Here is a 12,508-nt window from a genome sequence, read left to right on the forward strand (position 1 = left end):
TTTATCTCGAAAATCTCAGTTTCAACTTTCAATTCCTTCTGCAATTCAAAAGTGAATTTCATGTGAATAATCCGCTGTGTTGTGTAGAACCAATGTGTATCTTCAGAAAGATCTCACTACTCAGGGAAGTTCAATGGAACAATCCATGTTGTTGTTGGAGGAGCCGGAAGCCACTTATCAGACTTCAACCAACAGCAACCAGGTTGGAGTTTCTACAGAGATCAGGACTGGGGATTTGTGAAACTGACAGCATTCAATCACACATCTCTTCTCTTCGAATACAAGAAAAGCAGCGACGGGGAGGTCTACGACTCCTTCACCATATCAAGGGACTACACGGATGTATTGGCTTGTGTTCATGACAGTTGCGAACCAACAACAGCAGCATCTTAGAATTAGAATCCCCTTCCTATATTCAAATTCCGTTTGTTTATAGAAGGCAGCTACATAAATATGAACTTCAACATTATATGTCATGAATTAATCAACTCTCCTTATTCATCCATATATTGATCATGCTTCATTCTTATTGGAATCTACTAGTATTCCCTAGTTTTATACAGTAAGGTCATTTCTTTCTGTTGGAAATTGAACTTCATATATTGTAAACAAAAAAAAAAAAAAAAAAAAATTTAGAACTTCATACATACTGTAAAAGACAACCACCCAAATAACCAGACTAATATGTGATAAGGTGACAATGAGATACCTGAGTTTGAACATTCATAAAGGCAACAATCGTATATAGAAGTAGAGGCAAATTTGTTACAATTTGTTACATTATGCCGAGTATACAAAAATCAAGCACTGGATTCCACAGATTGAGATTGCTCATCACTAAATGTCCCTGTATTAAACTACAACTCTCAAGACTCCGCACACCAGTTTTACAGGGCTTCACGAGCATTTAACAACAATATGTGACGCCAGCAGACGGTAATTTGTCGCCCAATTGATTCTCAAACAGTCATCTCAACGTCAAGTGAATTGGCGTGATCATCTGATGAGTTGATTGATGCAACCAGATCATCAATTCTCAAGGGAGATCCTCGAGCCATACTCTGAAACATGATCTGCATGGTTATAGACCAAAGTGATTGTCAGTATCTAAAGAGTAACATTTTAAGACTAAGAAAGAATGAATTGTACCAGCAATTGTAAACTGTGCATATACCTTGGAGCAAGTATCAGCAAAAGCACGTGCTCGGTTGGACATGCCAAGGTAGTGTAAATCAGCCCTCTCAAGCTTCCCATCCACAATGGTCAATCCTCCATCACCAATAGCAAAACGAAGAAGGCATCCAGTCTTCAACCCTGACTGAAAAGAAAAAACAAAAGTCAAATTAAAGGCAAATAACAGGCTATAGGTGAGGAAAGAGGGAAGAAAATCTTCAAAATGTCCAGACTCCAAGCTGACTCTGCAGTCTTTTTAGTGTTGAGAACACTCGATAGTGAACACTCGATAGTACCAGCAAGTAAGCTAGTAAGCCGGTCTGGCTCACCAAAAAACACTTACTATGTGGAGAAATTCATGTCTTTTAGTTGATGGAAAAGAATGATGTCTTACAATCAACAGAGCATTATTAACACTAAGCAATACCTGTTGTATGAAATCCAAATTCAAGCAACCAAACACAACCGGAGGATCATCTGATGTCGTCACTTTTCCATCATCTTGCAGCTCCAAAACAACCTAAATCATACAAAAATACGAGAGCAAAAGAGAGTCAGCCAACCACAATGTAAACCAAGAGTGTCCACCCAACAAACAGACCAAAAGTAAATCAAGTCTTCTTAGCACATTAGCACATTCGCATACTGACAAATACCTGTTGATGGCTTGGGACCTGTCCCTTGTTATCCGTGTCAATAACATACTGACTGCAATGCTCATCCTTCCACACTAACGCCAGCGGTGTATTTCCCGGTTGATAATGTGCATGCCTACAAACACAAAGCCGATAAGTTACACAATACTATAATATCCGAAACACACAAACTCATAACCAGTATCAAGAAACTAGCTTACTTGTTATAAAACAGTAGACCATCCTTTACGAAAGGCACCTCTCCAGCATAGGCTTCATGCAGACCAGCCAGATCGCAGCAACCCCACGGAACCAGGCTGAACCTGTACTTGTGATAATACGAGGGAGCGTCACGAGCATTGGTCTCACGCAGTTTCTCCTCCAACCAAGTGAACCGAAACTCGGTGCTGCAGTTATAATAAGAGTAATTCTTCCAGCACACCATGTCAATCACATAGTAAGTCTGGTCCATCTGCACACAAAAAACCACATTAACATTTCAACAAACACCTGGTGTGCAATGCAGTAGCAGCAAATAAAACTGTAAAAGTAAATAAATTTTACCTCGTGAAATATACAGTCCAGAATTGAATACGACGGCGGACCCGACCCGTCTCGGTTCCGCGACCCGTGGGGCAGCGCCGACGGGAAGCGGTGCAGAACGGTGCCGTTTCGTTGCCTACTGATCGTCGTTCCGTCCGACGAGACCACGAAGCATCGCTTCCCTGATGGCCTCGGAAGCACGTACCTGAATTCAGAGACGAGAAATTCAAAAACCGGTGAACAAAAATAGCGCGAGATTTTGAGAGAGATGAGAAATTGAGACTAACCAGTCATGGGGGAGGCGATGAGGGACGTCGATCATCCACTCAGGGAGCATGAGTTGCTTCGCGAACCACTTCCGCGCCGCCGGGCCTTTCAGCTTCGAAGCGTCGCGGAGGTCGTAGTCGGTTGATGAACCGGGTTCAGTTTCGGGTTCGGGTTCGGGCTCCGAGGGTTGGTGTTCGGGCGGGAGGGAGAGGAGCGTGGAGGCTAAGCGCTTAGCCTGGAGCCCGGCGTCGCGGCTCTGCTCTTGGCGCTTCAGCGAGAGCTCTCTACGCCGCTGCTGGTCCGAGAGCTGCGGCCGTTTGTACGGACGGCGGAGATCGGAGGGTGCCATTGTTTTCTGTCGATCGTCGTCAGTTGGGATTTTGAGTTTGTATAGATTCAAAAAGCGACCGTAGAGACCGGGAGTATAAATGATGAAAAGTTGAGGGGCTTAGTTGCAACGTGTCCAAGCTGAACCAACAGCGGGAAGGTTTTTTCTCTCTCGAGAAATTCGTCAGAATGTTTATACGAATTTTTGCTCTGTATAAATTTTGGTGTATCAAGTTTTAAAAATATTATAACAGTATCTCATTTTTCTATTTTGACCTAAAATTGGTATATATAATCATTAAAATGATAAATTTACCTTTAAGTTCTCTTTTTTTTTCCAGTTTCTTTTTATTTGCTTTCATATTCCATAAGAGGTTTTGGAATTTGATGATTTGGGTTGACCTTTATAAACTTGAAGAAGATTGAAGAGGGGAAATATACAAAAGTTCAATCTTTGTTGTTTTCGCTGACACTCAAGGATTTTGTTGTTGCCGTTGACATTCAAGGATGATTGAGATGAAAAACTGATTCTTAGTAATGAGAAAGTGACGATAAAGTTTTTCTCTACATTCCTAAAAATATAAAAAGCGAAAAAAAAATTAGAATATGAAAACAAAGAAGAAAAACTAAGAAAAAAAAAAGGGAATTTAAGGGTAAATTTTTATTTTTTTGTCTGAGGGTAAATTAGTCATCTTAATGGTTATATATACTAATCTTAGGTCAAGATGGAAACATGAGATACCAATCAGATATTTTAAAAACTTGATATACCAAAATTTAGGGAGTCTTTCTAACGAGGACCTTCAAGTTGAGAACTAATTGAGGACTTTTCGGCTTATTCCACTTTTCAATCTTATATCCACATTTTAACCGTTCAGTTTAAATATATTTATGAGTAGATCATTTCTGTAAATTTTCAGCCATATTAAAAATTGTTAAGACATTCATAAGTGTTATTTACCAATTATGAACTTGAACGATTCATACTTGATAGATTTGGTTCGTCCATTAATTTGATCTAGTTTGTCACCTTAACGATCATCAATTTGGTTGAAAATTTGTATGACTGATCTACTCATATAGACCTAAAAACTAAACGGATGAGATGACAATATGTTATATAAAAATAGGTATTTTAAACCATAAACCGAAAAGTCTTCAACTAGTCCTCAACTTAATTGTCCTCACTAAAAGGGCTCCTCCAAAATTTATAAGTAGCAAAAGTTCGTATACCATTCTGACGAATTTCTCGGTTCCTAAATTACAACTTAGATATGATCACATGTTTCCTCAAAAGCATAGGAATGATAATATCTTCAAAAGTACGGGGGCACAATTGCAATTTTAGCAATTTTCTTTCATTCAAACGACGTCGTTTTCATCGAAAGCAAATCCCTAAACCCCTAAATCAGACACAGGGCACTTAAACCCGCCAAAGAGACGGTAGGGTTTTAGTGTTCTGGAGAATGGAGCAGAGTTTATGGGGTCATCTACCGCTACTGCTCCGGTCTTCCAAGGACTCGGTGGAGTACATTCTTCAAACCCTTTGGAGGACCCGAAAGACCGGTCTTGACCGACCCGACTGGGACATGATCCGAGACATGCTTCAGCTTCAAAACGAATCCGACCTCGACCCGGTACAACTTCTCTCACTCCCCAGTCTCAATTTGTTGGAAAGTTTCAATCTTTTTTGGGTTTAGTTGAAAGTTGGGAATTTTTATTTTGTTTATAGCTTTTGGTGTGTCTTCGGATTTTGATTCGGAGATGCGTGTACGAAAATGTGAAGAGGGATGAGATTCAGAGGCTGTTTCCCGATGAGGTGTCGCCGGAATTGCAGAGGCTGTTGACGCTTTTGCTCCAGAAGTTTCAGAGAGAATGGCGGGAAGATGCAATCAAGGACCAGGTGATGCACATTTTGATTGCTCTGCATTGCTGTTATGTGAGTTGATTGATTTGATGTGCAGGAGTGTTTAGACTGTAAAGTTTTTGTTTGGAAATGTTGGTGGAAGGTAGGGTGGTTTGCCGCGGTTGAAGACGATGACGTGGGACATGGCGATTCCGGAGGCAGAGTTTGCTGCCCCTGTTGCTGTTATCAACTTGAAGGTACTGATATGGTTTTGTATTATGTGGAAATGTGAAGTTCTTTGCTCAGTGGTTGTAGTTTATATTTGTGCAGCTAGTAAATGATTCTCAGACTTGTGTTAAAGAAACAGAAGTGAAGTTTGAATTGGCTAACGATACTCTAGAAACGATGCTGAATTCCATGTATTGCATCAGGGATCAGTTTTCTAATGTGGTAAAGCCTCACTCTTTTTTTGAGTTTCCTAATTCATTTCATCTGATGCGGTACAATATGAAAAGAGTTTTCTCTGACATAATCTCAAGTCTGTATTATCGTTTATTTCACAGGGTGAGGCATCAAATGATCATTTATCTCAAGATGCTAATGCATAAGTAGCGGATAGAATGGTATGGCTTGGTTCAAATATTTCTCGTGTATACAGTTTCTATGACTCTGGCCAGATTAAATGTGAAAATCTTCTATCTTTGGGTTGTATGTTTGGTTTCCAGTTTACCATCCTGACTTTGATGCTTTTACTTACCCCAAACTTGAGAGAGTGATCATGGATTTATAACAGTTTTTAAGAGTGCCTCTCCAAAATGAAGCAAGACAGGCATGCGATTTATGCTTCTAAAAGTAAAGATGTAGCAATCTCCAGAGTACACAAGGAGAGAAGTTCAAACATCTGGTTTTTATGGTTGGTTAAGGCCATGTTGACTGTGATAGCAAGTCTCAGAATGTTGTACACACGAAAAAGGATAAATTATCTATATTCGGTCTCCTGAAACGCTTGATTTGTTTACTGTTCTGATCTGGAAATGTCTCAATCATTTATGTGCCAGAAATAACTTTTTTGAGCTACAGTATCAAAATCGATTGGGGAAGTAGGACAAAATAAGTGGGTTTAGGCACCATGTGGTGCTTTTAGGCAGTAAGTGGTGAGAAGTGTAAAGCATGGCAAAAAATATAGTGTTGCCAAGATGAGTGGTCACTAAATGAAGTGAAAAGAAAGGGAGTTTTCACCCCTGTTTTTTCTTCCTCAAACCATTAATAAGATGCTTTAAACTGAAGTTCTGAAACTTCTTAACTTTCCACCTTGTGGAAAGATTACTGTGAAAGCATATAACAGAACAGGGAACACTAGTGAACCACAAATGCATGTCAGATTAGGCTCATTAAGTTCCTTCTTGTTGTTTGTCCGATGGAGTCACTGCTGCCATATTCGCTATCTTTGAAAAGCTGTACCGGATAAAGCTTTCAGTGCACCACCACCATAGAGTGAGTGGTGGTTTTCTTTGTATATTGTTATAACAGCTTCTAACTCTGGATTGTGTGATGCAGACCGACCTATGTGGCTCCTTTCGTGAAGAAAAATTGATACAGCAGCAGTAAGTGCCAAATATGATGTGTTTCCCAGCATGCACAAAATATTAATGTGTGAAGGGCTGAAGATATCTGTAACCAAAATATGAAAACTGAAAATCGTGGTCCAGTTGTACAAAAGATATCTTTAGTGCTTATATGATTCTTCACTTTTGACACAAATACTGTTAATCTGTCTGTTGCGACTCACAAATAACAGAGGGAGAGTTGGTCCTGGAATCAATTCTTGCGGTTGGCTAAAGCTTGATGTATTAGAATCTCTGTCATCTAAAAGGTTGCCAAAATTGACTAGTTTGATTGAACTTTCGAATGCCATGTCATTAGTGTTGGATGCAATTCACTTTAGGGTGGAGCTTAACTCCAGGGGGACCTTACCCAGATAGGTAACCTTTTTCTCTTTTATATGAAAATGGAGAATCATTGTTAAATTTGTGTTCTTATTGGTGTGTTTTGCATCTTTATCGCTTTGCCATCGTTTTCTTTGATTCTCTATCACAGTCCGCACTCGGCGTTGTCACTGCTGCAGTTCTGTTAATTTTTCTGTTCTTTTCTTTTTCTGTTCGCTTTCATGTTAGCCTATAGTTTAGCAACTGAAGCTTGCAATTTGTCACTGTTGTAGAACAGTTCGATAGTTTAGACTTTTAGCCATGACTTCATCTTCACGCCCACAGTGTTCCAAATTTCTCTCTCACTGTTCCGTGTGAAACTGAAACCTTGCTGCACCAGTTGAACCTTAAGTCTTCAAAACTATAAAACTATTATAGATGGAGATCAATATGGGTATGGTATTCATAATATCATCTCATAATTGATGTATGGACCGAGACAATTAAGCTAAAAAGTCCCACCTCGAGGTTTTTGGTGCTGATTTCTTTAGATTTTAGGAGGTAGTTCATGTGTTATGCAAATCTTATTATGAAATCATGACTAATACACATGGTTTATAATCTAATTCATGTCCTTGTGTTCCATACATGTGCTAAACCGATCACACATTCACACCTAATCCTTCTGTAACAACTTGAAGGACTTCTGAAGACTTCACCATGGATTTGGATTCAGATTCTGGATTTAAGAATTTGTAACCTAACGTGGTAGGTGCGGCAGATGGCTCCGAAACCATGCCTACACAAGGTTCTGTTATTATTATTTTTTGGTTGGGTCAACTTTGGGAGTTGAAGTTGACAATCACAAAAGTCGTATTCTGTGGTGTTATCTGATGGTCCAATGTGTAACCTTCCGACTCATTCAAGATTCAACAACACAAGCATGGAATTCTATGTCATGAACCGGCTTTCAATCTCTGCGGGGAAAGGAAGAAAAATATGATCCTCCTCATTCGTCACTTTTGCGGCATTTTTGAAATATAACTCACTAGCACACCGATACAAAATAGTAAGAATACTTTCTCAATTTCAAATAAGTAAACTTATATATTATTTCAAGAGTTTATTCACTTAACCATCTTACATAATATTGTCGTTTTTCTTTTCTCTCACTATAGTTATTGATTGAAATATTTTACTCAATTTGGTAATTTCTCATAATGGCAGTGATATATATTTTAAAAGAAAATAGATATCATTTAATTTTTCTTTTATAGAAAATATGAAAAACATTCCAACCATAAAAACATTCACTGTCCCCTCTCAAAGAAAAAAAAACATTCACTGTAAATCCAAAAAATGCACGCCACGTCATTTCAAGAAAACCCCCGATCCCCCGTGCGGAAAAGTCGCACCCAATCAAAAACCGGTCAAGGACGTGACACAGGGGGCACAGCTCCGCACCAGATCACAACCACGACTTCCCAAACTTCAAAAGCACGATAAGGGAGAGTTCCCGTAAGTCACTCTCTCTCAATTCCTTTCCTCCCTTGTCCAAAACTGCCGGCCTAACCAAACAGACTGGTCCTTTTCGTCATTTCACCACCCCCTTCCTTCCCATTTCAGTTCCAGACTGATAGACACACAGAGAAAGCCCTAATGGCCTCCGCAACCCTCAATTTCGCTTCTTCCCAATTCTGATTCCACTTTTGCACTCCACTTTTCCGACGATCTCCGTTTCCGTTTCCGAAACCCTAGTAGGAGGGAGCATCCTTATGACGACGACAACGACGAGCATAGCGGCCGCCGCGGGCGGTGGCCGAGGCGAGGATCGGGTGCTGGCGGCGGCGCAGCATATTGTGAAGAGCCTGGGGAACACGCCGAAGGAGGTGCGGGAGGATATGCTGTTGATCTTCTCCAGCTTTGATAATCGGCTGTCCAATTTGACGAGTATGATCAGCGACGAATCGAAGGCGGAGGACGACCGGTTCGAGGCGGCGGAGAAGGTGATTCTCCGGTGGGAGACGAATCCCGAGGCGACGAGGAGCGCGGTTGTCTGGGAGGAGTCGCCGAACGAGTCGTTGGAGTATTTGTCCGCCGTGGATGAGATCCTCAGCCTCATGGAGGGGCTTTCAGTCGGGTCGGATCACGAGGTTTCGGACCGGGCCGAGAACGCGATCCAAATCGCGATGTCGAGGCTGGAGGACGAGTTCCGTCACATTCTGATCCGGAACACTGTGCCGTTGGACTCCGAGCGCCTCTACGGCTCGATCCGGCGGGTCTCGCTTTCCTTCGCGTCGTCGCAGGACGGCGATTTCGTGGAGGAGTTCGAGAGCTTCGGCGAGATGGACGGCAGGTTCCACGAGCGCGGCGGCAGCTTAGGCGATGATGTGTGTGTTGATTTGATTCATCCGGATGCGGTTGTGGAGTTGAAGGAGATTGCGTACCGGATGATTCGCTCCGGTTACGAGAAGGAGTGTGTTCAGGTGTACAGTAGTGTCCGGCGAGACGCTTTGGATGAGTGTTTGGTGATTCTCGGAGTTGAGAAGCTGAGCATTGAGGAGGTGCAGAAGATTGAGTGGAAGGTGCTCGACGAGAAGATGAAGAAGTGGATACACGCTGTGAAAATCGGGGTTAGAGTTTTGTTAATCGGAGAGAGGAGGCTTTCGGATCAGATTTTCGAGGGGACAGACGAGACTAGGGAGATATGTTTCAATGAGACCACCAAGGGGTGCATTATGCAGCTGTTGAATTTTGGAGAGGCTGTTGCCATTGGGAGAAGGTCTCCCGAAAAGCTGTTTCGGATTCTAGATATGTATGATGTGCTGGCAGATGTTTATCCGGACTTGGAGCAGATGGTGAGTGATGAATTTGTGGTTGCTGAGGCAAAGGGAGTGTTGGATGTACTCGGTGATGCGGCTAGAGGGACCTTTGCTGAGTTTGAGAATGCCGTTCAGGGTGAGGCCAGTAAGAAACCAATGCTGAGTGGAGAGATTCACCCCATTTCGCGGTATGTCATGAACTATGTGAGATTGCTGGTTGATTACAGTGAAACTCTGAATTTTCTTTTGGATACCGGAGATGATGAGTTACAGAGTTTGCCAAATGATGATTTGGGAATAGAAAGTATGTCTCCAATAGGACGTAGGCTTTTGCTGTTGATAAATAATTTGGAGTCCAATCTTGGGGAGAAATCTAAAGTTTATGAGGATGGAGCACTCCAATGTGTGTTTATGATGAATAACATTCAATACATAGTGCAGAAAGTGAAAGATTCTGAGCTTAGAAAGCTCTTGGGAGATAATTGGGTTCGCAAACGCCGTGGCCAGGTGCGCCAGTATGCTACTGGTTATCTTAGAGCTGCTTGGAGCAAGGCACTTTCCTGTTTGAAAGATGAAGGAATTGGCGGCAGCACAAGCAATGCTTCTAAAATGGCTTTGAAGGAAAGGTTTAAGAATTTCAATGCCAACTTTGAAGACCTGTATAGAACCCAGACAGGTTGGAAGGTTCCCGATGCTCAGCTTCGCGAAGAGCTTCGTATATCTATATCAGAGAAGGTTATTCCTGCTTATCGGTCCTTTATGGGGAGGTTTGGGAGTCAGCTAGAGAGTGGAAGGCATGCTGGGAAATATATAAAGTACACTGCAGATGATTTGGAGAGCTATGTGTTGGATTTATTCGAAGGGACACCTTGTGTTCTGCACCATCTTAGAAGAAAAAGTACATAGGATGCATTCGCCCTTTGTAACAGGTTAGTCCTCTGCTTTGATCAAGGACTAGTTCGAAGTTGGGACATCGTTCTAAAATATTGAAAAGAAAAAAAAAAATTGTAGCTTGATGATACCTATTTATTTTGCTGGTTTTAATGTTATAAACACAGGTTTTGTGAAAGCTATTGTCCAACTCTATCTACTGTAATAATTTGTGTACATTTATGTAGATTTTAGCCTTTTCTATGCATGGATTCTTTCATGGTTCTTGTATATTCTTTTGCCATGATTCGCCAGCAGACATGCGGTTTGATCATCTGCTTTCAGAAGAACTAAAACCCTCACTGTAAAGTATTAAAGTGATATACAAATAGATTTATAAGCATACATTTGTTTTTTTTTTCTTTATTCCTTTAAACATAATCTGAATGAGGATCATCTTGCTAGCATTGTTTACAGTTGATTAAGTCAAGTGGATAATGTAGCTAGATTTTGAACCTACTTGTTATAAACAAAATGATAAAGATAAGGTCATAAGGCTTTGGGGGCTCTTGTATCTTTATAAAAGCTATGAATAAGTACTAGACGGTGTTTGCAAAGTGAAAAATAAGCTACTAGCAGGCATTCTGTCTTATACCTTGTAATTGAGCATTGTGCAGTAGTTAAATTTTGTTCAGACAGTTTCGATGGACTATTTTATAATTTAGGACCACTTGGAGGATTTTGAATTGTAATGGAAAGATGGTACAAGGATGAAGTTATGAGACTAGTAATTACAATTCGATTCAGAACTGTTATATTGAGAATGACATCATGTAATTTTGTATAGAACCATGTTCTTGGCGAAATGAGGAGGCTGTAAGATGTGAAGAAGTATCAGTTGGCAATATTGAGAGGTCACTGACTTCACCTGTACGGGGTGTGTTGCGATTCAAGATTAAGATTGTCATGAGAAAGAGAGAATTTGCTCGTGTTTTTGGCTTTTTACTATGATTCATTCATTTCATTGTATTATTGGAGCATTGTTTAGCGGATGATAACCTATTTGATTTTCTCGAGCGTACAAGCAAGAAAATTCTGCAGAAAGTTTCAGAGTTTCAGTCCATCAATCTTGCCAGAACCTCTTTCGGGGGTTGCCATGAGTGTCTTTGATTGTTCCGATTCTGCTTTTAGTTGACCCTGCATTGGTTCCAACGTTCTTAACCAGATTAAGGGAAAACAAGAACAGATTAGAGAGTCCATCCAAATCCATATCCGCTCACTTATTTGGTCTTGTCGGATTGGATTGAATTGGACAATGAAAAAGAAAGAGCGTCGTAACTGAATCCCTACCACAGAACAGACATGGCCGAAGAAAACGAAGCCTCACCAGAACAAAAACAGGCCATTCCCAACTGATTGGAGCACTGAAAGCCACATTTGATGCGAGGCTAGTGTGTGACCATAAAACGTGCCATGTCTATATTTGGTTCTCTAGGTCTGTCATTGCTGTTTGCTTAGGCAAGTGCTTATTTTGGCTTCATCTTTAATCATAGGCCCCTCGTAACAGTGTTTCGGTTCATCTGGTTATAAAGTACAAGATCACAAATCCTAACGTCGGAAAAACTAATCATCTCAGACCTCAAAACTCATAAGCAATGAACTGAAGGAGTGTAGTGCTTACAGTCGTCAAGGCTTTGGTCTGAATATTCCTTTCTTCTCCGGTTTTCTTGTACCCAAAAATAGGAAGATAATGTTGCACACGTTTGTGTAATGAGGACTAGTAAGGCAGGGCAACGACAGATAAAGGCTGAAACTTCCACAGCTAGCCTAAGAACAAATACTAAACTTGTCAAATGGCAGACTTTGGTTTTCGAATACTTCTCAACTCAATCTTTTCCAAAGAAGAAAATGTTCTACGTTTTTCTTGCTTCAAATGAGGAAACTTATCTGCCCTCTAATCTTCTAGTGTAATTGAATAAAGAATATATCAACTACCAAGATTCAAATAGCACAGCGAAACATGAAGGAGAAGAAGCCTCATCTATTAGTATTCCATTATTACTGAAAAAGCAGCTACAACAAATTTACAGAAGTTAAATT

At 40.8% G+C, this 12,508-nt stretch overlaps 3 protein-coding genes and 1 pseudogene across 4 annotated transcripts in view; 2 read left to right on the top strand and 2 right to left on the bottom strand.

Annotated features, from left to right (window-relative positions):
* LOC101295621 overlaps positions 1–12,508 on the bottom strand; it is an 880,650-nt pseudogene that overhangs the window by 157,181 nt on the left and 710,961 nt on the right. The window lies entirely within an intron of this gene.
* Positions 713–2,967, bottom strand: LOC101305459 (snurportin-1-like). Its single transcript, XM_004297505.1, has 7 exons — positions 2,639–2,967; positions 2,373–2,556; positions 2,030–2,280; positions 1,830–1,944; positions 1,601–1,693; positions 1,175–1,318; positions 713–1,073 (listed from the first exon to the last, which is right to left on the bottom strand). The coding sequence occupies exons 1-7, from the start codon at positions 2,965–2,967 to the stop codon at positions 960–962; spliced, it is 1,230 nt and encodes a 409-aa protein (XP_004297553.1). The 3' UTR covers positions 713–959.
* LOC101313886 (COMM domain-containing protein 9-like) lies at positions 4,412–6,559 on the top strand. The gene is made up of 6 exons (XM_004297533.1): positions 4,412–4,582; positions 4,678–4,848; positions 4,959–5,048; positions 5,122–5,241; positions 5,355–5,414; positions 6,349–6,559. Exons 1-5 carry the CDS (start codon positions 4,412–4,414, stop codon positions 5,397–5,399), a joined length of 597 nt encoding a protein of 198 aa, XP_004297581.1. The 3' UTR covers positions 5,400–5,414; positions 6,349–6,559.
* LOC101305165 (exocyst complex component 7-like) lies at positions 8,492–11,433 on the top strand. Its single transcript, XM_004297504.1, has 2 exons — positions 8,492–10,467; positions 11,256–11,433. The coding sequence occupies exon 1, from the start codon at positions 8,492–8,494 to the stop codon at positions 10,442–10,444; it is 1,953 nt and encodes a 650-aa protein (XP_004297552.1). The 3' UTR covers positions 10,445–10,467; positions 11,256–11,433.

Source organism: Fragaria vesca, linkage group LG4 (genome assembly GCF_000184155.1).
Source record: "Fragaria vesca subsp. vesca linkage group LG4, FraVesHawaii_1.0, whole genome shotgun sequence".
NCBI lineage: Eukaryota > Viridiplantae > Streptophyta > Magnoliopsida > Rosales > Rosaceae > Fragaria > Fragaria vesca.

Coding starts and splice junctions, on each gene's coding strand:
- LOC101305459 (XM_004297505.1), bottom strand. CDS start 2,967: ATGGCACCCTCCGATCTCCGCCGTCCGTACAAACGGCCGCAGCTCTCG. Junction 2,557..2,638: donor CATCGCCTCCCCCATGACTG/GTTAGTCTCAAT, acceptor CTCTGAATTCAG/GTACGTGCTTCCGAGGCCAT. Junction 1,945..2,029: donor GGTCTACTGTTTTATAACAA/GTAAGCTAGTTT, acceptor TTGTGTTTGTAG/GCATGCACATTATCAACCGG.
- LOC101313886 (XM_004297533.1), top strand. CDS start 4,412: ATGGAGCAGAGTTTATGGGGTCATCTACCGCTACTGCTCCGGTCTTCC. Junction 4,849..4,958: donor AAGATGCAATCAAGGACCAG/GTGATGCACATT, acceptor GGTGGAAGGTAG/GGTGGTTTGCCGCGGTTGAA. Junction 5,242..5,354: donor GGGATCAGTTTTCTAATGTG/GTAAAGCCTCAC, acceptor TTTATTTCACAG/GGTGAGGCATCAAATGATCA.
- LOC101305165 (XM_004297504.1), top strand. CDS start 8,492: ATGACGACGACAACGACGAGCATAGCGGCCGCCGCGGGCGGTGGCCGA.